Consider the following 26,799-nt stretch of genomic DNA (forward strand, 5'->3'; position numbering starts at 1 on the left):
ACAGCCCAGCAACCAACTGGCTAATTGCCGACAGCCTGGCAACCAACCACCGGCAGCCTGGCAACCAACCGCCAGCAGCCTGGCAACCAACAGCCAACAGCTCGGCAACCAACCGCCCAACAGCCCAGCAACCAACCGCCAATAGCCGACAGCCCGGCAACCAACAGCCGACTGCCCAACGGGCAAACAGCCGACAGTCCAGCACCCAACGGGCAAACAGCCGACAGTCCAGCACCCAACGGGCAAACAGCCGACAGCTCAGCGCCCAATGCGGTAACAGCCAACAGCTTGGCATCTAGTGGGGTAATAGTGACAGCCTGGCACCCAATGGATCCAAAGCTGATAGCTCAGTGCCCAATGGGGCAACAATGACAGCCTGGCACCCAATGGGCCAACAGTCTGGCACCCAACAGAGCAACAGCATGGCACTCAACAGGCCAACAGCTGACAGCTCTGTGCCCAATATGTCAATAGCCAATTGGCCAGCGCCCAACAGGGCACGAGCCAACAACTTAGCACCCAACTGGGCAACAGTTAAATGGTAGGGCATCCAAAGGGCAACAGCCTGGTGTCCAAAGGTATAACAGCAACACCCTGGTGCCAGTGGGACAATAGCCTGGTACCAAATGGGGGGCAACAGCCTGGCACCCAAGGGGCAGCATCCAAAGAGCATGATGCCCAACAACAATGCCAACCAAACAACACGGCATCCCATGGGGCAGCTGCCAAATGACATGGTACCCAATGATGACAATAGCCAAATGGCATGGTGCTCTATGACAAGGACAGCCAATGAAAATAACAGCCCAGAGACGGCATAGGAAGTGGCATGGCCTCTGATGGCAGTGTGGCCCAACAACGACAGACAAACTGGATGGCACTGTGATAGGGCTCGACCCCAAGGCCCAGAGGTTCATAGAGAAGGCCTCCAGGAGGCTAGAGTGGCTGTGGCAGAGCCAGCCAATCAGGAGCCAGGAGGGACTACAAAAGGAGCTGCAGGAGCTCAGCTGCAGCCCAGATAGGGGAGGGAGAAGGCTGGGGGCTGGCAGAACCAAGGACAGCTCAGAGCGGGGAGCTGTTCAGGACACGGTCTCCAGGAGGAGAAGCCCTGGAGGCCTCCCTCTCCTAGCGAGGGGAGAAACAGACTGAGAGGCTGGACTCAGAGAGCCTGGAAGGCTGGGTGTCTTGACCCAAAGCTGAGTAGCCCGAAGGTTGAAGGCAGTGCAGGAACCCACAGTGAGCCAAAAGGAGGCGCTCGTGTGAGGTGAGGGCTGGCCCCGTTACCGGCACCCCTGAACAGCAGGGGGCACCCAGGGTATGTCTACACTACCCTCCTAGTTCGAACTAGGAGGGTAATGTATGCATACCGCACTTGCTAATGAAGCCCGGGATTTGAATTTCCCGGGCTTCATTAGCATAAGCGGGGAGCCGCCATTTTTAAATCCCCGCTGCTTCGAACCCCGTGTAGCGCGGCTACACGGGGCTCGAACTAGGTAGTTCGGACTAGGGTGCCTATTCCGAACTACCGGTACTCCTCGTTTCACGAGGAGTAACGGTAGTTCGGAATAGGACCCTAGTCCGAACTACCTAGTTCGAGCCCCGTGTAGCCGCGCTACACGGGGTTCGAAGCAGCGGGGATTTAAAAATGGCGGCTCCCCGCTTATGCTAATGAAGCCCGGGAAATTCAAATCCCGCTTCATTAGCAAGTGCGGTATGCATACATTACCCCGCTAGTTCGAACTAGCGGGGTAGTGTAGACATACCCCCCATGAGAATGCCTGCTCCATGGGGAAAAGGCACGATGCCCAGTGGGGTGGCAACTCAATGCATTGTGCCAGATGGTGCAGGCCAAAGACAACAAGAGCCGAATGGCTTAGGACCCAGTGGGGAAGCAACCCACTGGCCTGGCCCACAACGGTGGGCAGTCAGATGGTAGCACCTTGCCCCATTGGGCTGACAGCCAAAGCACGTCGCACCGGCGGGGCAGCCCAAAGGCAGCAGCAACTAAAGGGCGCAGCTCAATACCAGTGACACTGTGCCCAAAGCGGGGGACGCACTAAACTGTCGTTGTATCCCAACCAAATTGTGTCGCTGCCGTGCGCTGACGCATGCTGCACTACAACGGCCCCAGTCGGTAAAGAGGGAGCGTTGTAGATACTGAGGCCAAAAGAGACCTTTTTGATCAGCTGCTCTGTCTTCCGGCAGAAAGCAGACGGGAGAGTCTGACCCAGTGGTTCCCGAGTGAAGCCCTGAATAGCTGAGTCTAAGCGTCCCCTGTAGAAAGACAGCCACACTTGGTATATGTCCCTGGGAGCCCTGAAGAGAAATTCCTTCATCTCTGTGATGCGCTCTGTCTGGTGATGAGCACCACGGTAAAGGCCACAAGGAAACATCATCCACTTGCCCACAAATGTCACTGCTTCGGCCTGGGGCCATCCTGCCCCAACTGAGCATGATGTCAGACCCTCCACATGTGACATGGACATGAGGTCCGAAGCCCTGGATGGAAGCAAGGGGCCGCCCCTCCCTTGTGGAGTCCTAGAAGGCATGAGAAACGCAGGATCCTCCACCCTCACTTGGGCGTGACATACGTAAATGACCGGGGACTTATTTATGAAGCACATTGAAGGAATCGGTCAGAAAATGAGCTGAGAGCTTCCACCTGCTCGTCAACATGGGGGTGTTAATAACACCGTGACCATCTCCCTGCAACATCCCTCCGGCGCATTCAGGCACTTGACCAACGGGAATGGATTGAGTTTCACCAAACTCCGGGGTGGTAGGTCAGTCCAGTGCTTTTCAAACTCTTTTGTTGATGCCTGGGACCCAGTAGAATTTGACTCGAGTGTGGGCTCCGGGGTGGAGCTGAGGATGAGAGTTTTGGGGTGTAGGAGGGGGCTTTGACGTTGGGGGGCAGGGCTGTGGCAGGAGGGGCTCACCTTGAGCAGTGCAGCGGGGGGGCTAAGGCAGCTTCCTGCCTGACCTGGCCTCGCAGACCATGCTGCGCCCCAGAAGCAGCCAGCAGCAGGTTTCCAGCCAATGGGAGTGCGGAGCTAGTGCTGGGGCAGGGGCAGTGCGCGGAGCCCTATGCAATCTCCCTGTGCCCCCCACCTAGGAACCAGGCCTGTTGCCAAGTCGCTTCTGGGGCACGGCGCAGTCTGCGGTGCCAGGACAGGCAGGGAGCTGCCTTCACCCCCCCACTGCTCACCTGATCCCCCTGCAGCAACGAGCCCCAGCGCCCGACATCCCAACCCCCAGGGCTGGGTTGTGCCCCATCATTTGGAAACTGCGGGGTCAGCATGATTAACCCCTTTTGTCACGGGGAGAGGGAACCTGGGACACAGAGAAGGGAAGTGAATTGGCCAAGGGCACAGAGCCTGGGATGCCGTGTGGGGCTTTGGACTAATTGCTAGTCCAATATACTGCCTGAGACCGAACCCCCCTGAGATCTCCCCACTAGGCTCCTCCCCTCACCGGAAATAGAACCCAAGTGACTCACACTCATGCTTCTGCCCATCTGCCTTGTCTCCCAGACCCCTGCTCTGACCACTGCAGCACACTCGGTCCAGAGCCAAGAATAATCGTCACCCCAAGTTGGATCTTTAGCACTGTAGGACAAAATTCATCCCACTTGGCATAAGCAGGCATTCCACCGGTGTATGCCGGATCTTGGCTCAGCCTTGGCATTGAAATTCACCTGCCAGGAGAGCAGAGGATCAGGGAGGGGGAAACAGCCCCATTCCTCACATCCCTGGCTAGCTGAGAAACAGCTGGGACCTCGTCACAGGCTCCCTGCAGGAGCGGGGTAGTGTCACGGCTCTGTTCCCTGTCTGCCTCAGAAGCTGGCGGGACTCGTCATACGCTGGCAAATGGTCGGAATGTGGGGACTGCGAAAGAAAAGTCAGAAAAATATGTTTACAGTTTCATCCGGGCCGTGAGCCAGCCAAGCCAGGCTAGAGCCTGGCCTATAAATAGGGCTTTAAAACTAGCTTCCAGGGGTCGGCCAGTCAAATACCAGGAATACTTTTAAAATGAGCTCCGGAATCTTGCTACCGTATCCCATTGTTAGTGATGTAAGGCAAGATAAGTGTTAATCCACTGCCATGCTACAAGGCATCATCTGGTTGCTAAAGGGCCCAGGAAGTTCTTTAAAAAACCAAACCCATATTCCTCTGCTGTAGTACCCATGCAGAGAGGTGAATAAAGAAAAGTTCTTTACTTGTTCCCTAAATAGAAGAACTAGAGGACACCAAATGAAATTAATGGGTAGCAGGTTTAAAACTAATAAAAGAAAGTTCTTCTTCACACAACCTGTGGAACTCCTTGCCAGAGGAGGCTGTGAAGGCTAGAACTATAACAGAGTTTAAAAAAGAGCTAGATACATTCATGGGGGTTAGGTCCATTAAAGGCTGTTAGCCAGGGGATAAGGAACGGTGCCCCTGACCTCTGTTTGTCAGAGACTGGAGATGGATGGCAGGAGACAAATTGCATGATCATTGTCTTTGGTCCACCCGCTCTGGGGCACCTGGTGCTGGCCACTGTCGGCAGACAGGCTACTGGGCTAGATGGACCTTTGGTCTGACCCAGTCTGGCCGTTCATATGTTCTTATGTTCCTCCAAAGTGGCCGTGGGAGGGAATGGTAAGTTGCTCAGCTGTGGGTCATCGGTTCGGGATTGCTCCTGGCTAATGGCGACTTTCCTGTCGTTCGGGTTGGCGATGGCGGTTTTGGAGCAGGGACTCAGGTCTCTCCTCGTTCGTTCTGTGCAACAGAGTGACGTCTGTGATTGGAGGCTAGTGGGTCAGCTCCAGCGCAGGGGTGCGAGGGGTGTGAGACTAACTGGCTCTTTAGTGGTCAGTTTTTTGGCGTGCCTAAGTGATGTAGGAGGCTAGGTCCCATTTTCAAAAGTCCATCTGGGCTTGCAATCGGGTGCTCAGAAACGATGTGCACGAGCGGTAGATTATGGGGTGGAACAGAGGGAGTTGTGGGCCTTTGCCCTCAAATTCCCCTAGCCCACCAACCACCCACGTTCTTGGCAGTTTCATTGGTGGAGAGGTCAGAAGAGGTAGTAGTCCAGGACTTCTCGAGCTTCCTGGTCTGGATGTCAGATGGGGGACGCTGTCCTCCTTAGGAGGGGATCCCTGATGACCCCCACACATCTCCTCCTCTTGAGAGTGGTGCTCGTGGGATCCCCGCCTCTAGGGCAATGCATCCCATGCCTTCCAGCCGATGGGGGTCTCCTGATCCCATCCCGCAGGCAACTTTTCCAAACCATTCTCTGCAGTAGTACCCGTGCAGCGAGCCTGAAAACAGTTTCTTACCCCTGTCTGCACTGCGGGTACAGGAGTTCTCTTCTCTCTTCTTCTGGGCTCCACATGCTGCCAGTTCCCCCCGCTCTGCACTGCCCTCTCCGGCTCTCCAGCATGCTGCGCCTGCAGCTCCAAACACTGACTTCTGTCCCGAAAGTCTTCCCTCTCTGCTGCAAGGCCTCTAACCTTTAACCTTCTCTTCCAATATGGAGACCGGCTTGCATTTTGTACTGAGGAAGTCCCCACTGTCCTCTGGGAGAGAGACAGACAAGACAGATTGGTGCCTCACAACAGTGATCGCTCACTGTCCGGGTTGTCTTCCCTCAGAGAGCCTCTTCCGATGCGGTATTTGCTGCTCACGAGGGATGTGACATTGCATGAAATCAGCAAATCGAGTAGTCGATGTCATTTCCATCAACTTCCCGATTAGGTGATAAGGGAGGGAAGCTCTGCTGGCGGCTCTTAATCCATTAAAAAAGCCGATGTGCAGTGGGGGCGGGGGGGACTGGGAGCGAGCCGAGACAGCTGATTTCCAGCTCGCGCCTGGTCACCTGCGAGCCTCTGCCCCCCAGAGATGGTTCTGGGGGAAACCGGCTTTTAAGCCAGCTCCCTGCAGCACCAGCTCCTGCTCCCTCCTCTCTCTGAAAGAAGTGGCAAGTGGTGGTGTGGTGGGGAAGCGACCCATGGAGTGACTACCTGACTACCAGATAAGCCCGTGCTTATTGGCCAGTCGACCGGTCGCCGACATCCCTTCTGCTCACAGAAGCCTGAAAGGCAAAACCCAAAACCAAAAGAAAACCACCCCCCAAGCCAACCCACCCTCTGGGAATTCCCCTCAGGCCAATTCCCAGGCAAACTTCCTGTTTGCTGCTCACTCCCGTCCCAACTGGCTGGTTTCCTGTAAGGCTGCTGGCTACACACACACACACTCTCTCTCTCTCTCTCTCTCTCTTCACATTTCATGGTGGTATTGGAAATTGGAAATCTGGCCTGTGGCTTTCACAGCCTCGGTGCTTTTCAGTGACCCAGCTTGGTCTGGAGTGTCTGTAATTACAGGAAGTGTGTGGCCTTGAAAGCAGAGCTTGGGGTTTCTTAACACACAGCTACAGTTTCTCACGGATTCGGCTTTGGCAGTGCCTGGGGCAGCGGCGGATTTAGGGCAGGGCAAGCGGGGCGGCTGCCCCGGACCCCGCGCTTCCCGAGGCTCCACGCATGCGCCTTGGCACCACGGCGCATGCGCTGTGTCAAGGGGGGGGGGGCGCGAAATTTTGCTGCCTGGGGCTCCGCAGCACTGCCCTGGGCCCCGCGACACTCTCATCCGCCCCTGGCCTGGGGCATGTTCCAGCAGCCTCCTTGGATTTCTGTGCAAGGAATGAAAGAATCGAGGCTCAGACATGGCAGGAGTGGGGTCGACAGGGGACGAGTCTGATACTTCGCTCTCGGCTAGTGCATTTCACCTGCCCTTCTCAAAGCAGTTTTAAATGAGGTATTGTCACCCCTCACATCACGGGACTACAGGGAGCTGAAGTGGTCCCTCTGGTGTCCACAACAGACAGGGCCGGATTCATTCTCCTGTGGGCTGGCGACAATTTGATTTTGTGGGACTCCTGTATACAAGTATTTTTCCTAATTTAAAACCAAACGATCACAATTTTGACATCAAGGCTAGGAATGTCATGCTAAACGTGCCTTTTAATGAACAGAAAGCTGTTCTGTGGTTACACTTCAATCTTTAAACATGTAGAATGTCGGTAAGTTCATTCAAAATAGACTATTTCTTCCATATGAGTTTCTTTCTGGTATTCAGAGCCGAGCAATCCTCGATGCTACTGAAATCCAGTTGAGGAAGCAAGTCGTGCTCTGTTAATATTGGAGTCAAATTATTCAGTTTCATCTCATCCATGCTTGACCTCAACTTGTTTTTTATTAGCGCCAGTTTTGAAACAATCGTTCCTCTTCAGTATTAGTTACTGGCTGTGTCAAACAAACCCACGAGGCAATGTCTGCATTGGGAAACACAGACTGCAGACTCTGTTGTCTTAAAATCTAAGGAGTGTCACCGCCGTTTTGTATAACGCGTTTTTTGTGAACTCCCTACATTGAACCAGTTCATCTGCAAAATCCTCTTGTAAGTGGCTCCTATATTTGTTTAGTAGTTCATCTCCTTTCTGCCTCAGAAAGACATGATTCAGCTGTTGAAGATTGTTCATAAATCCAGAATAGCTGCATACCTCTTTGTATGCTTCATACCTACCATGCAACTCTGCAACAAGTTTATCAATAAGAACGTTGAAAATCTCCATGCAAAATTTCTCTCGGCCTGACAATTTAAGAGTCTGGCTCCCCAGACTCATCCTGGTTTTTTATGTTTCAGTTCACGGTGCTTTTCCCATTGATACTGTTCAGAAACTTGAGGTGTTGTTTCTTTAGTGGTAGTTTCCAAGCTGTCAAACCGAACTCATAGACCAGCCACAAAATCCTTTACAGCTTTAGACAAGACAGTTTCAACAGCCTGAAATGCAGTGCTTGCTGCTCGAAAGCAGTTTCCAGCTTGTCTGGTTTCATGATTGGTGCTCAAGCATCGGGGTGCATATTTGGGCTCCCATTTGGATTTGGGCTGGTTTTCCTGAATATTTTTACAATTCAACCATCGTGCTTTTGTATCTGGGGCATGTGCAGACCACCTCTGGTCTGAAAGTTTTCATCATCTTGGTTCACTTGCTGTCTTTTGGCACTAATCCTGCAGTAACAATTTGCCTTTGAGTGGTTGACTCCGAGAAGAAGTTAAAAAGTGACTGAGGAAAGGAAGAAAACATGTTTGCTTCTAAGAAGCAGTTTATGCTTGTTACCCCAATTAAATTGGGTGTGAGCTACGCAAAGTGCCCACTCTGTTAATGGGTTTATCTCCCAAATTCATGATTGCAGACCTTTGTATGCCCGTGACATGTTAATGGCATTGTCATAAGACTGACTTCTGCAATTTGCAGTGTCAGTGTCAAACTTCTGCAAAACTGTTAGAACTGAATTACAAAGCGATTCTCCGGTGTGACTTGTTATGGCGAAAAGTCTCAGGGTATGTCTACACTACAAAGTTAGTTCGAACTAACGGACGTTAGTTCGAACTAACTTTAATAGGTGCTACACTAGCGCTCCGCTAGTTCGAATTTGAATCGAACTAGCGGAGCGCTTAGTTCGAACTAGGTAAACCTCATTTTACGAGGACTAACGCCTAGTTCGAACTAGCTAGTTCGAACTAAGGGCTGTGTAGCCCTTTAGTTCGAACTAGTGGGAGGCTAGCCCTCCCCAGGTTTCCCTGGTGGCCACTCTGGCCAACACCAGGGAAACTCTATGCCCCCCTCCCGGCCCCGGACCCCTTAAAGGGGCACGGGCTGGCTACGGTGCCCGTGCCAGGTGCAAGCCTGCCAGCACCCAGCTAGCAGACCCTGCACCTGGCACGGCACAGAGCCACCCACCCGATGCCCCCCAGCCCACCCCCTCTTGCCGGGACCAGGCTGGCGGCTCCCGGGAGCTTGCCCTGGACCGCAAGAGGCGGGCACCTTCCTGGGCTAGTGCGGACATCGTGGACCTCGTCCACGATCTCCGCACTAGGCACAGGAAAGTGGCCGTCTAGGGCAGGAGAGCTGCCAGCCTGGCCACCCAGGACCAGGTGTGCATGAAAATCAAGGGGGTCCACTGAGACCCCCGACCCTGAGCCCTGAGCTTACAATGGCCGTCCTGGGTCAGACCAAAGGTCCATCTAGCCCAGTAGCCTGTCTGCCAACAGCGGCCAACCCTAGGCACCCTGGAGGGGATGGACCGAAGACAATGACCAAGCCATTTGTCTCGTGCCATCCCTCTCCAGCCTTCCACAAACTTTGGGCAGGGACACCACTCCTACCCTCTGGCTAATAGCACTCCATGGACCCAACCTCCATGACTTGATCTCACTTCCCTTTAAACTCTGTTCTAGTTGTAGCCTTCACAGCCTCCTGCAGCAAGGAGTTCCACAGGTTGACTATTTGCTTTGTCAACAACAACAACTTTCTCTTACTAGTTTCAAGCCTGCTACCCATTCCTTTCCTTTGGTGTCCTCTAGTCCTTCTTTATGGGAACTCAGGAAGAACTTTTCTGAATGCACCCTCTCCACCCAACCCCTGCTTTTAGAGACCTCTATCCTGTCCCCCCTCCGTCTCCTCTTTTCTAAGCTGAACAGTCCCAGTCTCTGTAGCCTCTCTTCGTCTGGGACCTGTTCCCAACCCCTGATCATGTTAGTTGCCCTCCCCTCTCCCAGCCTTTCTCTTCCCCTCTCCCACCTCCTTTTCCCAGTCTCCCCCAGTTTTTGTTCAATAAAGACAGAGTCAATGTTGGAAGAAACGTTATCTTTATTTTGTACATCAATAAGAAGGGGGGCTAAGGAAGGGTAAGTGGAAGGAGGTGAGGGAGGAATGGGGTACGAGCCCCCGATGGGGAGGACTGGGCTGGCTCTGCGGGCTTCTGGGGGTGGAAGTTCTCCTGCAGCCCCCCAATTACTCCCTCTCCCCAGATGGCAGCCTGCGGCAAGTGCACCTGGGCTGATGGCCGAGTGGTGTGATGTGCCCAGTGTGGGCACTCCGGGCACTCCAAGCCAGAACTTCTTTGCAAGCGGGGCACCCCTTAGAACTGTGTGTCCGGGGTGGGGGTCGGGACCCTTTAAGCGCAGCCCTCGGCTAGCCTGAGACAGCATCTCCATGCTCTAAGTCCTCCTTTTATGCCCTGCCGGCACTGCTTCCGGCCATCCTTAAGCCCTGTTCAGAGTCCACTCAATGTGGACTTGCTAGTTCGAACTAGCAAAACGCTAGTTCGAACTAGTTTTTAGTTCTAGACGCGTTAGTTCGAATTAGCTTAGTTCGAATTAACTAATTCGAACTAAGTTAGTTCGAACTAGCGCTGTAGTGTAGACGTACCCTCAGAGAGGTAGCTGTGTTAATCTGTAACTGGAAAATCTTAAAAAACAATGAATAATCCTGCAGCATCTTAGAGACTAACAAAACGTAGATGGTATCATGAACTTTCATGGGCAGAACAACTCTCCAAGCTATCGACATCCAAAACACAAAGCAGACCCTATCGATGGAGAAGAAAGAAGGCCCTCACGAGGTACAGATTCCCACTTTGAAGAGCCAAGAGGGTTTTTGATAAACACCGTTTCTGATGCTTGTATTGGTTTGCAAAAGCTGAAGACACAATTTTTGTTTCGACGTAGTGTTGGCCCTTTTGTGATCCAATAAGATTGCACCATGTCATTTGTCAGGGCATGCTGCATCGATGCTGTGTGGGTCAAAGTTCACTGTGTTTTTATCTTCATCACATGCAGCTATTTCACTCTGATCCAAAACCGGCTGGCTGACTGTGTCTGGGCTGTTGTGGCTGCTGTCATTCGCTCACATGGATTTGTGATGCTCATTGACTATTTTCCAAAGGATTAATGTCTGGTGCATTCGTTGGTGGTTTACTGAAATAGCCTGTCAGTTTTGGTAGTTTGTTTAGCACCTGTCCCTTGCAAATCGTTTTTAACTTCCGCACTTTCCTCTTCTGAGCTCCACTGTCATATTTTCCAGGTGCACTGTTAACTAACGTTTTTTGGAAACCCCTGCACAGGCGCACAGAGCCAAGCGATAAGAAATGGCACGGGATTGGATTTTATCACATAATAATTGTGATCAGGAAGTTGTTTTAATAAGATACGTTGGTAAAATAGATTTTATTCTACCTCGAACCATAGATTATACATTCTTATATACAGGGCTCGCAAAGCCGCGGCGAGCCCCGTTCGCCAGCTGCGCTGTCTGGCGATCTGCACATGCCAGATCGCCTGAACCCGGCTCTTCCGGGTTGTAATCTACTCGCCATGGGCAAGTAGATTACATAGATTGTTGAGCCCTGCTTATATATATTTTTTTCTTACCATTGGCCAGTGGCTGGCAACATCCAGAGCTCCTCCTCCAGCCAGCAACTTTCTTACTGGTGTGCTCCCCACCCCGGTCACTCTGAAATATAACTATCCCTCTTAACAGCCCTTCCTGAGATATGGAAAACAATCCCATTCCAGGCACCTCCCGTTCTCCTGGCACAACCAAACCCTGACCTTGCTTTATGATATGAGGACAGGAGCGGCTCAGGCCAGCTGCGGCAGCTGGTGCCCCAGGCAGAAGGCGCGATCGGCGCCCCCGCCTGCACGGCCGTCAATGGCTGTGATGTAATCATGGGCTGCCCCTGTATGAGGAAGCTGCCTACTGAGTTTGGTCTTAGCTCTTATTGTTTGAGGAGTTCTTGAGCAAAAGGACTCACAGACGGATGGATGGACACACAGACAGCATCTCCCTTAGCTTAAGGCTCTGGGCTGAAGCCCCTAAAACCTCTATGTTAATCTGATCCTACCAACTGGATGGAGCCAAGAATAGGGCCCAGCATCCGGAGTCCTGGGCAGTGCTGTAGCCGGTGGGCCCTGCTGCCTTGGGTGGCACGCTGTGCCTGGGCTAAGGATGCCTTATGAGAATTAGCCAAGGCAAAGGCACACTCAGCCATGCCCAGGCTTGTGCGGTTTGGTGGTTTTCTTAAAGCGCCAGCTCCTGGAGTCATGTTACGATGTGAGACTCTTGAGTTAATCTAGCCAGGGTGGAGCAGAGCAAAGTCCAGAAACGTGGCCCCCGTGCAGCTCAAAATGGCAGAAGAAAGTAACTCGACTTTTATTTATTACATTCTCGTGATTTGGGGGGGGGGGCCCACCTCCTGGAGTTGGAAGGGTTGGGCCTGGCCCTCTTACACGTGTGTTGTGCAGCTCTGCGCACCACCCCCACTGGGAGGGGACTGTGGGTAGTGCATTTCCTGGGCTAAGAAATACTGTAAAGATCCTACCACGAGAGGCTGTTGGAAACATGGTGGCCTTGAGTCCATGTAGGACTTTTGCTGCTCAATGCCCCAGAATCCTTTGCGGCAGCTGCCTTCATACTTCCGAACTGCTAATTCTGCAGGAGATGCAAAGAATTCGGGAGGCCCGTTTTGAACCCTCAAAGCCCCAGCTACAGCTGTCTGAGCAGAAAGCAGGCGGCCCCTCCAGGGAGGAATGGCCCAGACAAGGGGGATCGGTTGGGAGAGGGAAGCAGCAAGCCAAGGGGGCCAGTCCCTGTCCTTGCCTAGAGCAGCAGGTAGGGCTGGGTCCGGATGAGCTGGAAAAGGCAGAAGTCCGGAGACTGGGCCCTACCTCCCGCCGGGAGATCTGTGCCAGGGGCGTGAGTTTGGGAGGGTTTGGAGCAGAGGGGCCAGCAGCAGCGAGAATGGGAAGCAGAGTGGGGTAGGCGGGATGGCTGGGCCTGGAAAAATAGCTGCCTTGACTCCAAGGCTGCTCACTAGCCAGAGGGACGAACTTGGGGTGGAGTTGATTTCAGAGCCAGACCGGGGAGTCGGCCCCTGCTCCCTGGGCCCACGTGGCCAGCCCCGGAGAAAGCCCCTGCCTGCCGTCTCTGTAATGTGCCCGTGTGCTGGAAGCGGCTGGAGTGGCTCCCAGCTGGCCGGGGCACAAGCATTTCAGTTCCACTCATTGGTTCTTACCACTGGCTCCGCAGCACAATCCCTCCGTTCCCAGGGAGGGCTCTGAGGCCGGACAAATTGCATTCTCCACGGCCCATCGGGAGCCAGAAATGTTACCCCAGTTGGGAGTTGGGCAAAGGCCCAGGCTCTGCTCCTGGATAACTCAGCAGAAGGAGTGAGCAGCCGGGAAGCCGAATCCCAGGGGTCGGGAGCAGGGCGGAATCTGGGAATTCCCACCCCCCCAGCTAGTGGCAGAAATCCAGGGACCCTAGTGGGAGCAGAGCCCGGAGATCAGAGACGTGTGGTTCGATGGACATGGACCTGGGGGGGGGCGGGGAGTCTGATGGGCTTATGTTTCCTGCGGTGGGGGGAGTCCAGTACTTACCCCAGGGAGACTGAGGGCCAGAACTCCTGTGTTCTCTTCCCACCTCCAGGAAGAGAGTAAGGGCTAGTGGTTAGAGCTAGGGGGGCTAAGAGTCAGGGCTCCTGGGTTCTGTCCCCATCTCTGGGAGGGGAATAGGGGATAGTGGTTAGAAGAGTCAAAGAGACAGGACTCCTGGGTTCTATTGCCAGCTCCAGGGTGGGAGTGGAGTCTAGTGGTTAGAACAAGGGTGGGGGGACGACTCTGAGTCAGGACTCCTGGCTTCTGTTCCCAGTGTCGGACTGGGATGTGGGATCTAGTGGGAGAATTCTGAGGAAGAACTCCGAGCTTGGTTCCAACGCCCTGGGATGCCTTAGGCACGTCCCATCAGCGTGCTGTGCCTCAGTTTCCTCTTGGGTTCTGCGGCAGTGCTAATGCCAAGCCAGCCAGCCGGCAGCTTAGCAACTGAGAGTAGAACTGTACCGGATCAGGGCGGGGGCGGAACATGGCAGCTCCGACCGCGCTCAGGAAAAACAAACAGTTAACTCTCCCTCGAGTCCACTCAGCCTCTGTGCGTGGTTGGAATGCCAGACGCAGGGAACGTGATCCCTCCAAACATTCCTTCAGGACCTCTGCCAGCTCCAGCCCCATTATGCAACCCCAATTGCCGCAGACACCCAAGCCCCCTACTCATCCCCAGCCCACCCCCCTCCCTTGGCTTTGATCGGGCTGGAAGACAACAAGCAAAGACGCAGCGTCCCGGCTGCAGCTCACGCCCAGGCAGCGCCACGGTTCCTGGCAGGTTGTTTCTCCGCTTCCTTTCCCAGCGCTCCGGGAGGCGAGCGCGGGGTGCGTGGGGGAGGCGGGGGCCGCTGCGGGGAGCGTGCGAGGCTGATCCTGACTGCGGAGGTGAGCTGGGAGCGGAGGGACGCCGCAGCCCTGTGCAGGTCTGGCTTCAATTACAGAGCCTGGGGAGAATCTGCAGCGCGGCGCCTGGGACCTGGCTATGGTGAGGGAGAGCGTCGGCTCCGGCCTTTCGGGGACCCAGCGCAGTTCGGGCTTGTGGAGGAAGTGGCCCTGGTGACCCCCGGGGAGGGGCAGGTGACTGGCAGCGGTGCTGGAGGGGGGACGAGGTCTCCCAGGCCGGCTGAGATGTCAGCATTGGCCAAAGGGGGAAGGTGACGAGATTCACAAGGGTCTGGAGGGCAGGTTCCTGTGGGCGCGATGACACCTCCCAGTGCTGCGCCTCAGCAGTTCCCCAAGCACAGCCCAGGGGAGAGCCGGCTCTTGGAGGGGAGTGGGGACTAGTGGGCAGAGCAGGGGGCTGGCACTAAGGCAGAGGTCCTGCCCCGCCAGAGCACAGAGCCCATTCTTCGTGGCCAGTTCGTTGGAGCTGTCAGCCCTTTGCTGCCGGTCCAGTGGGCGGGTGTAACCTGCCTCCCACCTGGGAACTGGGCTGGGATCCCAACAGCTCTTTGCAGGCTTGGCTTAGATCATACCCCTGGCCGAGATCAGGGCCCGGCGGGCTGGGTGCTGCCCAGGCCCCGGCCGAGATCCAGGCCCTGGGGACGGGTGCCGCCCAGACTCCAAGTGCAGCCAGGCCTGCCTGGCCCTGATCTCAGCCCGGGTCTGGGCAGCGCCCTTGTCCTGTGTTCCTAACACGGGAGCCAGCTCCATCCCTGGGGCAGCCGGTGTGGGCTTCCCACTGCTCCCAGGGTGGGGGGGCACAGGCTGCCCCAGAGATGGAGCTGGCTCCCACATTTGGAAAGCAGGATAAGGGACCCTCTGAAGGTGTGTTGTAAGCAAAACTCATGAAGTCATTCTGCCGCTCTACTCTGCACTAGTTAGGCCTCAGCTGGAGTACTGTGTCCAGTTCTAGGCGCCACATTTCAGGAAAGATGTGGAGAAATTGGAAAGGGTACAGAGAAGAGCGACAAGAATGATTAAAGGTCCAGAGAACATGACCTATGAAGCCAGGCTTCATGAACTGGGCTTGTTTAGTTTGGAAAAAAGAAGATTAAGGGGGGACATGAGAGCGGTTTTCAAATATCTAAAAGGGTGTCACAAGGCGGAAGGAGAAAATTTGTTCCTCTTGGTTTCTGAGGACAGGACAAGGAGTAATGGGCTTAAAGTGCAGCAGGGGAGGTTTAGATTGGACATTAGGAAAAAATTCCTAACTGTCAGGGTGGTCAAATATTGGAATAAATTGCCAAGGGAGGTGGTGGAATCTCCCTCTCTGGAGATATTTAAGAACAGGTTAGATAGACATCTGTCAGGGATGGTGTAGACGGAGCTTGGTCCTGCCTTGAGGGCGGGGGGCTGGACTCGATGACCTCTCGAGGTCCCTTCCAGTCCTATTATTCTATGATTCTAAGGTAGGGAGGTGGGCTGGGTTCTGGAATGGACCAAGGGATAGGACATTCCCCTGGGATCGCTGCCCAGACCCCGGCCGAGATCAGGGCCCGTGGGGCCGGGCGCCCCCAGACCCCGGCCGAGATCAGGGCCCGTCGGGCCGGGCGCCCCCAGGCCCCCCCGAGATCAGGGCCCGTTGGGCCGGGCGCCCCCAAACCTCCCCGAGATCAGGGCCCGTCGGGCCAGGCGCCCCCAGACCCCCCCCGAGATCAGGGCCTGTCTGGCCAGTTGCTGCCCAGACCCCGGCTGAGATCAGGGCCCGTCTGGCCGGGCGCCCCCAGACCTCCCCAAGATCAGGGCCCGTCGGGCTGGGTGCCCCCAGACCTCCCCGAGATCAGGGCCCGTCGGGCCGGGCGCCCCCAGACTCCGGCCGAGATCAGGGCCCGTCGGGCCGGGTGCCCCCAGACCCCGGCTGAGATCAGGGCCCGTCTGGCCGGGCGCCCCCAGACTCCGGCCGAGATCAGGGCCCGTCGGGCCGGGCGCCCCCAGACTCCGGCCGAGATCAGGGCCCGTCGGGCCGGGCGCCCCCAGACTCCGGCCGAGATCAGGGCCCGTCGGGCCGGGTGCCCCCAGACCTCGGCCGAGATCAGGGCCCGTCGGGCCAGGCGCCCCCAGACTCCGGCTGAGATCAGGGCCCGTCGGGCCAGGCACTGCTGTGCTGTCACAGACGTGCACACACAGCCTGGCTGCGCGGCGAGGAGGTGAGACAGCCCCTGTGCCGCTCGGGGGGAGCTGGTCGGCTGCCAGGCCGTGGCTAAAACAACAACTGAGGCATTTCAGTGCTGCCGAGTGCTCTGTAAACGGACCAGCCTGGATCCCCAGCGGGCCCGGCTCGGTGGGGCCCCCCTCCCCCCACACAGCGGCCGGAGGGCTGGAGACAGAGCTTGCATTGATGGGGCTGAGCCGCCCGAGGCCTGGGCTGGCAGGAACGGGCGGGGGGCCGCTCTGCTGGGCTGCAGCGGACAGAGGGCTCAGTTACCCCAGAACGCACCGGCCCCTCTCTCTCCCCAGAGGCTGAGCTGCGGCTGCCTCTTGGTCCTCTTGGTGAAGATCCCCGCCCTGTGCCTGGTCGGGGGCCAGGATGATGATGAGGCCCCCCCGTTTCTCCAGCTGGCAGGGGGGGGGCTGCCCCCGAGGGACGCCCCGGGCTGCCCGGCCAACTGCACCTGCCCCTCAGAGGAGACGGTGGAGTGCGGGGGCCTGGACCTGCACGTCTTCCCCAGCAACATCTCCAGCGCTGTCCAGCACCTTTCTCTGCAGGTAGCAAGCCCCTGGCCCCGCCGGGCCCGTCCCCCGCTGGGAGGAGCCAGGGCCCATGGAGGGCGGCACCGCTGGGCTCAGAGAGCAGCCCGGGGGCGCCCCAGGGGTGGTGGGACCCCCTGCCAGAGCCCCCAGAGCCGTTCCCGGACGTTCCCCCCCCCAGGGCCTGACAGGGCGTGGGGTCTCTTCCTGCAGAATAACAGGCTCCGGGAGCTGCCCTGCCGGGAACTGGCCCAGCTGACCAGCCTGAAAACCCTCAACCTGCACAACAACCACCTCGTCTCCGCCGGTGAGGGGCCGTCGCGGGCAGGGCTGCGGGCGCCACCCAGGCGAGGGCGCGGTGGGCAGGGCCCCGCCAGCAAGAGCTGGGCACGTGTGGGCCTCCCACAGGAGAGCTCTTCCCAGCCTCCTGCGGGACAGAAATCCCCATAGCCCCAAATCAGAGCCCCCCTCCTTGCCCTTCCCTCCCCGAATCCCGGACGGACGCACTTGCAGGCCAGGCTCCAGTTCCAGCAGGAGGTTCTCCCACCTCGTCTCCACTCTCGGGCGGCTTCGCCCCAGGCATTAGACGGCTGCCACGCTCCACCCCAGAGGCAGCTGCATGTCAGCAGTGTGGGAGGTTATTTGGGCCCTGGCAGCAAAGCACTGCGGGGACAGGATGGCAGGTCCGGGGGAGCAGGGAGGCAGGGCCGAGCGCACTAGCTGGACAGAGCAGGGTCACACGCTGGCCTCCCGGCTGTGCCTGGACAAACAGTCTCAGCTCTTCTCTCTGCTGCTCTCCAGGCCTCCCGGACGAAGCCTTCGAGTCCCTGGAGTCGCTGCAGTACATCTACCTGGCCAACAACAAGGTGGGCGCGGGTCTGTCCTCGGGCAGCGCAGGGCCCGGTGCGCAGCGTTCCCCGCCACAGCCCCGGTGTTTCCTCAGGCGTTCACCCACAGGGACGGGAGTCTGTGCCCCGCAAGGGAGAGAGACTGTGTGTGTGTGCGTGTATGTGTGTGTGTGTGTGTGTGTGCCCCGCGAGGGAGAGAGAAACAGACATGTGTGTGAGTGTGTGTGTGTGTGTGTGTGTGTGTGTGTGCCACGCGAGGGAGAGAGAAACAGACATGTGTGTGAGTGTGTGTGTGTGTGTGTGTGTGTGTGTGCCACGCGAGGGAGAGAGAAACAGACATGTGTGTGAGTGTGTGTGTGTGTGTGTGTGTGTGCCACGCGAGGGAGAGAGAAACAGACATGTGTGAGTGTGTGTGTGTGTGTGTGAGTGTGTGTGTGTGTGTGTGTGTGCCACGCGAGGGAGAGAGAAACAGACATGTGTGTGAGTGTGTGTGTGTGTGTGTGAGTGTGTGTGTGTGTGTGTGTGTGTGCCACGCGAGGGAGAGAGAAACAGACATGTGTGTGAGTGTGTGTGTGTGTGTGTATGTGTGCCACGCGAGGGAGAGAGAAACAGACATGTGTGTGAGTGTGTGTGTGTGTGTGTGCGCCACGCGAGGGAGAGAGACTGTGTGTGTGTGCGTGTATGTGTGTGTGTGTGTGTGTGTGTGTGCCCCGCGAGGGAGAGAGAAACAGACATGTGTGTGAGTGTGTGTGTGTGTGTGTGAGTGTGTGTGTGTGTGTGTGTGTGTGTGTGCCACGCGAGGGAGAGAGAAACAGACATGTGTGTGAGTGTGTGTGTGTGTGTGTGTGTGTGCCCCGCGAGGGAGAGAGAAACAGACATGTGTGTGAGTGTGTGTGTGTGTGTGTGTGTGTGTGTGCCACGCGAGGGAGAGAGAAACAGACATGTGTGTGAGTGTGTGTGTGTGTGTGTGTGTGTGTGTGCCACGCGAGGGAGAGAGAAACAGACATGTGTGTGAGTGTGTGTGTGTGTGTGTGTGTGTGCCACGCGAGGGAGAGAGAAACAGACATGTGTGAGTGTGTGTGTGTGTGTGTGAGTGTGTGTGTGTGTGTGTGTGTGCCACGCGAGGGAGAGAGAAACAGACATGTGTGTGAGTGTGTGTGTGTGTGTGTGAGTGTGTGTGTGTGTGTGTGTGTGCCACGCGAGGGAGAGAGAAACAGACATGTGTGTGAGTGTGTGTGTGTGTGTGTATGTGTGCCACGCGAGGGAGAGAGAAACAGACATGTGTGTGAGTGTGTGTGTGTGTGTGTGCGCCACGCGAGGGAGAGAGACTGTGTGTGTGTGCGTGTATGTGTGTGTGTGTGTGTGTGTGTGCCCCGCGAGGGAGAGAGAAACAGACATGTGTGTGAGTGTGTGTGTGTGTGTGTGAGTGTGTGTGTGTGTGTGTGTGTGTGTGCCACGCGAGGGAGAGAGAAACAGACATGTGTGTGAGTGTGTGTGTGTGAGTGTGTGTGTGTGTGTGTGTGTGTGTGCCACGCGAGGGAGAGAGAAACAGACATGTGTGTGTGTGTGTGTGTGTATGTGTGCCACGCGAGGGAGAGAGAAACAGACATGTGTGTGAGTGTGTGTGTGTGTGTGTGCGCCACGCGAGGGAGAGAGACTGTGTGTGTGCGTGCGTATGTGTGTATGTGTGTGTGTGTGTGTGTGTCTGTGCCCCGCGAGGGAGAGAGACTGTGTGTGTGCGCGCGTGTATGTGTGTGTGTGTGTCTGTGTGTGTGTGTGTGTGCCCCGCGAGGGAGAGAGAAACAGACGTGTGTGAGTGTGTGTGTGCGCGCCCCGCGAGGGAGAGAGACAGACAGTGTGTGTGCGTGTATGTGTGTGTGTGTCTGTGCCCCACGAGGGAGAGAGAGACAGACGTGTGTGTGTGTGTGTGTGTGTGTGTGTGTGTGCGCCCCGCGAGGGAGAGAGACAGTGTGTGTGTGTGTGTGTGTGTGCCCCATGAGGGAGAGAGAGACAGACGTGTGTATGTGTGTGTGTGTGTGTGTGTGTGTGTGTGTGTGCGCCCCGCGAGGGAGAGAGACAGTGTGTGTGTGTGTGTGTGTGCGCCCCATGAGGGAGAGAGAGACAGACGTGTGTGTGTGTGTGTGTGTGTGTGTGTGTGTGTGTGTGTGTGTATAACCAGGTTGGGATGGGACCTCCCAGGAAAGCCCAGAGACCTGCAGCCAGTGGTGTGGGTGACTCTGTCATGGCAGTAGGGGGTGCTGTGCTGCAGGGACCGGTGTGTGGGGGGGCAGCGCTGCAGGGAAGAGGGCAGTGCAGCAGCAGGGGGCGCCGTGCTGCAGGGAACAGACTGGGAGGGGAAAGCAGCAGGGGGCGCTGTGCTGCAGGGAACGGGGGCGGGAGGCAGCAGCAGGGGGCGCTGTGCTGCAGGGAACGGGGCGGGAGGCAGCAGCAGGGGGCGCTGTGCGCAGGGAACGGGGCGGGAGGCAGCAGCAGGGGGCGCTGTGCTGCAGGGAACGGGGCGGGAGGCAGCAGCAGGGGGCGCTGTGCTGCAGGGAACGGGGCGGGAGGCAGCAGCAGGGGGCGCTGTGCTGCAGGGAACGGGGCGGGAGGCAGCAGCAGGGGGCGCTGTGCTGCAGGGAACGGGGCGGGAGGCAGCAGCAGGGGGCGCTGTGCTGCAGGGAACGGGGGCGGGAGGCAGCAGCAGGGGGCGCTGTGCTGCAGGGAACGGGGCGGGGGGCAGCAGCAGGGGGCACCGTGCTACAGGGAACGGGGCGGGGGGCAGCAGCAGGGGGCGCCGTGCTACAGGGAACAGAGTGGGAGGGGGCAGCTGCAGGTGGCTCCCCTCCAGGGGCTCTGCCTGGCGCTCCGGGCTCTGCCCTGTGGGAGGATCCCACATGGTCTCCCACAAGGGTCGCTGCTAACCTGGTGTCCTGGGACATCCCCTCCTGACTTCCTACCCTGCTGCTGGGCTCACTGGAGACGGGCTCCCCCTCCACGTCCTGTCCTGACCCTCGTGGGGGGCAGGGCTGTCAAACAGCTGCTGTGCTCCACCCCAGAGCAGATCCCTGTCTCAACAGCTGCGGTGCCTGCCTGCCAGTAACCTAGAGGCAATCACTGTAGGGACAGGAGCTTGTCCCATCCAGAGGTGGCTGCATGTGAGTGACGGGTGAAGCAATGTCTGGCCAAGCTGCAGCAGGACACACCAGCGCCTGCTGCATTCGGCCTGGTCCCCGTTGCTGTTTTCCCAGCTCACGGTGGCGCCGCAGACCCTGCCCAGCACAGTGCGCATCGTGGACCTGGCTGCTAACCTGCTCACCGCAGTTTACCCGCTCACCTTTGGGCAGAAACCCAACCTCAGGTAGAGCCGCCAGCCAGGCCCCTGCCTCAGGCCCCTGCCTCAGGCCCGCGGGAGGGACAGCACGGGGTGGGGCGCTGTCCCCGCGGGGGGCCACGGTGCTGCAAGGAGCGGGGGGGGGGCTCGCTGGGAGGTTCTGCCCATGGGGGTGGGACTGGGCACTGCTGCTGCAGAGCCTGGGGGATCAGCTGTTTGCGTCCCTCCTTCCATGCAGGTCCGTGTATCTTCACAACAACCAGCTGAGCAACGCTGGGCTCCCCTACAACGCCTTCAACGGCTCCGACGCCGTCAGCACCATGATCCTCTCCAGCAACCAGCTCAGCTACCTGCCCCAGAACCTGCCTCCCGCGCTCGTCCGGCTCCACTTGCAGGTGGGGAAGGGCCTGGGGCCCTGAGGCCTGACACACCCCCAGCCCCCGCCCCCTTTGCTGCGGGAGAGGTGGCGCAGGCCAGTGGTTAGCGCGGGGTGGGGGGCTCCTGGGTTCCCTTCTCAGCATGGCCTTTGAGTCCCTCTGGGACCCTGGGCAAGTTCACCCCAGCTCTGCCAGTCCAGTGCTGGGCGTCCTAGTGGTTATCTCGGTGCTGTACCAAGGGCAGCCTTTCCCCCGGCCAGCTGACTGGGCTCGGGAGCTTCTCCAGGCAGGAAAGGCCCCGTCTTTAGTGGCCTCGACCTCCCGTCCCTGCAGAACAACCGCATCTCCCGGATCCCCAGGGGGGCGCTGAGCAGCCAGGGGAAGCTGCGGGAGCTCTACCTGCAGAACAACAACCTGTCCAACCAGGGCCTGGACCCTTCCACCTTCAGGTGCGCCTGGGCGGGGGGCTCTGGACCCTTCCACCTTCAGGTGCAGCTGGGGGGGGCCTGGACCCTTCCACCTTCAGGGGCAACTGGGGGGAGGCCTGGACCCTTCCACCTTCAGGTGCGGCTAGGGGGGCCTGGACCCTTCCACTTTCAGGGGCGGCTGGGGGGGGGGGCTGGACCCTTCCACTTTCAGGGGCGGCTGGGAGGGGGCTGGACCCTTCCACTTTCAGGGGCGGCTGGGGGGAGGCCTGGACCCTTCCACTTCAGGGGCGGCTGGGGGGGAGGCCTGGACCCTTCCACTTCAGGGGCAGCTAGGAGGAGGCTGGACCCTTCCACCTTCAGGTGTGGCTCGGGGGGGGGGGGGCAGGATCCTTCCACTTCAGGTGCAGCTGGGGGGGTGCCCTGGACCCTTCCACCTTCAGGTGCAGCTAGGGGAGGGTAGAGCAGTTAGGGTAGGGAGATGGGATTGTCTGGGTTCTACCCCAGCTCAGGGCAGGGGACGCGGTGTCTAGGGGGCTGGGAGCCAGGATTCCTGGGCAATGTTCCCTCTAATTTTTCCCATACATGTGCAGAATAAAATGTGTTCTGTGCACCAAGGCATGTGCAGATGTGCACCACCAATGGAAACATGCCAGCTGTGGGTGCTCTGCTAATCATCTGGGCAGCAACTGCCTCTCTCCTGGGTGGCCGCCCTAGCGCTCAGCTTACAGGGAACACTGCTCCTGGGCTCTCCTCCCAACTCTGGGAGGGCAGAGGGGCCTAGTAGTTAGAGCAGGAAGGGGCTGGGGACCAGGCCTGGGAGGGCAGTGGGGTCTGGTGGTTAGAGCAGGGTGAACTCCTGGGCCCAGCACAGTAGGAGGCTATGGCCTAGCCCAGTCCCCTTTGCAGCAAGCTGAAGAGCCTGGAGTACCTGGACCTGTCTAACAACAACCTGAGCGAGATCCCGGCCAGCTTCCCCCCGAGCATCGTGATCCTGCACCTGGGCAAGAACCACATCGGGGCGCTGCCGCGGGACAGCCTGAGCCGGGCGCGGGGGCTGCAGTACCTGCTGCTGCAGAACAACCACCTGACGGCCGCCGGCGTCCACCCCGAGGCCTTCCTCAAGCTGCGCAGCCTGCACACCCTGCACCTCTACAACAACCGGCTGGAGCGGGTGCCCCCGGCTCTGCCCCGCCGGGTGCGCTCCCTCATGCTGCTGCACAACCGCATCGCCCACGTGGGCCTGCACGACTTCGCCGGCACCTACCTGCTGGCCGAGCTCAACCTGAGCTACAACCGCCTCTACAGCGCCCGCATCCACCGCCTGGCCTTCCGCAAGCTGCGCCGGCTGCAGAGCCTGGACCTGGCGGGTAACCTGCTCACCCTGCTGCCCGCCGGCCTCCCGGCCAGCCTCGAGGTGCTACGGCTGCCCCAGAACCAGATCAACTCCCTGTCACCCGAGCTGCTGGCCAACCTGACCGGGCTCAAGGAGCTGCACCTGGCCCACAACAGGCTGCGTGTCGGCTCCATCACCCCCGGCACCTGGCAGGAGCTGCAGGGGCTCAAGGTGAGGGAGAGGGCAGGGGGGTCTAGTGGTTGGTGGGGGGGCTGGTCTGGGAGCCAGGACTCGTGAGCTCGTACCTTCACGAAAGAGCCCTCTGGGAGCATGGCCGAGCCAGACTGGATCAGGACCACTGGCCAAGTAGACCTGTAACCTGGCTCTGAGAAGCCCACTATTAGATGCCTCAGCTGAAATTGTAGGAACCACCAGAGCAGGCAGATGTGGGATTCTCAGCCCCCCATGAAGGTCTCCTCCTACCCCCTAACCGGGTTTAATCCCCATTCCAGAACCGTTCTGTGGACCTACCGGACTTACTTGTCACCCACATAGGCATCCAGCCCCCTCTTTGAGCCTGTCTTTGAAGCCTCATTGACTTCTTGTGACAGGGAGTTCCGCCGGCTAACACCTAACACCCTGTCGAAAGGAGCAGTGCTTTGAATTTGCTCCCCTCTCCCAGGCTGTGTCTACATTGGCATCCCTTTCCGGAAAAGGGATGCTAATGAGACACTTCGGAATTGCAAATCCCCGGGGGATTTAAATATGCCCCATGGCATTTGCATTTACATGGCTGCCGCTTTTTTCCGGCTCGGGGTTTTTGCCGGAGAAAAGTGCCAGTGTAGACGCGATTCTCCGGAAGATCCCTTATTCCTACTTGAAAGCGGCAGCCCCAGTGCCTGACTCAAAGGCGTGTCCGGGGCCTGGCTGGGTGTCACCAGTGAGCAGAGCTGGAGAGCGAACACGCGGCCCTGAGAACTCTGCTGGTTAACCCTGCCCCTCCTGCTCCCCCAGCTCCTGGATCTCAGCCACAACGAGTTGTCCTACGTCCCCCCGGACCTGCCGGAGTCCCTGGAGTATCTCTATCTCCAGCACAACCGCATTGCCGTCATTGAGGCCGGGGCCTTCCGCACCGTCCCCGACATCCGGGCCATCATTCTCAGGTACCCGCCCCCAGCCCGAGGCCCTTCCAGGGCTGCTGGCTCACGGTAGGGTCAGGCGGAGCAGTGTGGGGGACTCGCCCCGGCCCGTGTCTCCGGCGAGCCGCCCCCTGCCCGTCAGGGTGGGCCAGGCCGGGCCGGAGAGAGCCTGGCGCGCGGAGCAGCGCAGGCTGAGGGCGGGTCCCCAGGACGCTCAGCCGGCACGGGAGCCCCGTCTCAGCAGAGCCCCAGGTTTTCCACCTGCCTGCCCTGCGCTTCCAGGTCCAACCGCCTGCTGGCGGCCAGCGTGTCCCCCGCGGCCTTCGCCGCCCTGGAGCAGCTGGAGGTGGTGGACACCACGGGGAACCCGGAGCCCATCAGCGTCCCGATGCCGCGGGCCAGGCAGTGGCTCAGTGCTCCCGCGGGGCCCTAGCTGGACGGTGGCGGCCCCACACCGGCTCGTCAGCACGGCACTAGGGCCTCTTCGGCCACCTCCCGCAGCGGGGGCAGGGCCCAGGCTGCCCTCACCTGGGCGCGCGGCCCTGGCAGGGAGCAGCAGCTAAGCAGAGGAGGGCAGGCTCTGTCCTTGGCCAGGGCCAAATCCAGCAACCGTGTCAGCAGGGGACACTCTCCCCTGCATCAGCGCAGGGCTGGGGGGCTGTGCTATGGGGAGTGGGGGGGCAGGGCTGGGGGGCGCTGTGCTACAGGGAGCGGGGGGAGGAGCAGGGCTGGGGGGTGCTGTGCTATGGGGAGTGGGGGGAGGGCGGGGCGCGGGGCGGGGGGGAGTGGGGGCAGGGCTGGGGGGACTGCTACAGGGAGTGGGGGGGGGGGAATAGGAGGCAGGGCTGGGGGGAACTGTGCTATGGGGAGCGGGGGGAGGAGCAAGGGGCAGAGCTGGAAGGGCTCTGTGCTCTGGGGAGTGGGGGGGCGCTGTGCTCTGGGGAGCAGGGGGGGCGCTGTGCTGGGGAGCAGGGGGGGCGCTGTGCTCTGGGGAGCAGGGGGGGCGCTGTGCTCTGGGGAGCGGGGGGCTGGGGAGCAGCGGGGGGCTCTGTGCTCTGGGGAGCAGGGGGGGCGCTGTGCTCTGGGGAGCGGGGGGCTCTGTGCAGGGGGAGCGCTGTGCTCTGGGGCGGGGGGCGCTGTGCTCTGGGGGGGCAGGGGGGGCTCTGTGCTCTGGGGAGCGGGGGGGGCTCTGTGCTCTGGGGAGGCGCTGTGCTCTGGGGAGCGGGGGGGGCTCTGTGCTCTGGGGAGCAGGGGGGGCGCTGTGCTTTGGGGGGGCGCTGTGCTCTGGGGAGCAGGGGGGGCGCTGTGCTCTGGGGAGCGGGGGGGGCGCTGTGCTTTGGGGGGAGCGGGGGGGCGCTGTGCTCTGGGGGGGCGCTGTGCTCTGGGGAGCGGGGGGCGCTGTGCTCTGGGGAGCGGGGGGGGGGCGCTGTGCTCTGGGGAGCAGGGGGGCTCTGTGCTCTGGGGGGGAGCAGGGGGGGCGCTGTGCTCTGGGGGGGTGCTGTGCTCTGGGGAGCGGGGGGGCGCTGTGCTCTGGGGGGGTGCTGTGCTCTGGGGAGCGGGGGGGCGCTGTGCTCTGGGGGGGCGCTGTGCTCTGGGGAGCGGGGGGGCGCTGTGCTCTGGGGAGCTGGGGGGCGCTGTGCTCTGGGGAGCGGGGGGGGGCGCTGTGCTCTGGGGGGGTGCTGTGCTCTGGGGAGCAGGGGGGTGCTGTGCTCTGGGGAGTGGGGGCGAAGTGCCCCTGTTCCTTCAACTCCTTTTGCCCCTCTGTCAGCCTGGCAAATTCCATCTCCTCTCTCACTCCCCTGCCCCCTTTCCTCTGCCCTGGCCCATAGCGCTGCCGTGGCCCCCAGAGGCGGCTGCATTTGTGCTGGCGAAGTTTCCCTCCCTGTGCGCATCGGGGTGGGGCTCGGGTCCCAGGTGTGACTCTGCCGGGCCCTGCGGCCCAGCCCCGAGCCTGGCAGGGGCGTTGGGATCCCTCGGGCCGAGAGGAGCTGGCAGCGCCCCGCCTCCATCTCTCGCCTGCCGCCAGGCCCTGGCTCCCCGCTGCTGCGCCACGTCCCAGACGGCAGCGATGGCGTGGTTCTAATATCCTCCCGGCCCGAGGCAGCCTCCAGGGGGAGCGCGCTGCTGCTGCTGGGCCCGCCTGGCTGCCCAGCGCCCGGGGACTCGGCGCGGCCCCCTCAGGGTCAGCACCTCCCGCGGGCACTCGGCTGTCGCCCAACTTCGGCCAAGTCTCACCAGCTGGCGGCTCTGGCTAAGTGGGGGGACTTGGAGTCGGCCTGCCTCCTGCCAGGGACAGACCCCCAACCGGCTGCCAGCCGCTGCTGGTGAAGCCACAGGACGAGGGGGGCTGGGTGCACAAAGGCCCCAGGGGAACGGTTAGCCAGGGCTGCTTTCCGTCGGCAGCCCCCCGTTAGCGCCCATCCCCCGGGAGCATAGCCCCACCAGACGGGTTTC

At 59.4% G+C, this 26,799-nt stretch overlaps 1 protein-coding gene across 3 annotated transcripts; it reads left to right on the top strand.

The window, feature by feature from the left end:
- The first annotated feature begins 9,912 nt into the window (after positions 1 to 9,912).
- On the top strand, positions 9,913 to 25,030 carry PODNL1 (podocan like 1). 3 transcript variants are annotated; one of them, XM_075917155.2, is made up of 10 exons: positions 9,913 to 14,244; positions 16,659 to 16,907; positions 17,103 to 17,196; positions 17,691 to 17,755; positions 20,986 to 21,095; positions 21,307 to 21,463; positions 21,779 to 21,894; positions 22,780 to 23,437; positions 24,221 to 24,369; positions 24,628 to 25,030. In XM_075917155.2, exons 1-10 carry the CDS (start codon positions 14,242 to 14,244, stop codon positions 24,776 to 24,778), a joined length of 1,752 nt encoding a protein of 583 aa, XP_075773270.2. In that variant the 5' UTR covers positions 9,913 to 14,241; the 3' UTR covers positions 24,779 to 25,030. The 3 variants fall into 3 exon arrangements, with proteins under 3 accessions (XP_075773270.2, XP_075773271.2, XP_075773272.2); XM_075917156.2 differs by having other exon boundaries at positions 16,758 to 16,907; XM_075917157.2 differs by lacking the exon at positions 16,659 to 16,907.
- The last annotated feature ends 1,769 nt before the right edge of the window (positions 25,031 to 26,799 follow it).

The sequence above is a fragment of the Pelodiscus sinensis genome, chromosome 31 (genome assembly GCF_052426305.1).
Source record: "Pelodiscus sinensis isolate ZL-2025 chromosome 31, ASM5242630v1, whole genome shotgun sequence".
NCBI lineage: Eukaryota > Metazoa > Chordata > Testudines > Trionychidae > Pelodiscus > Pelodiscus sinensis.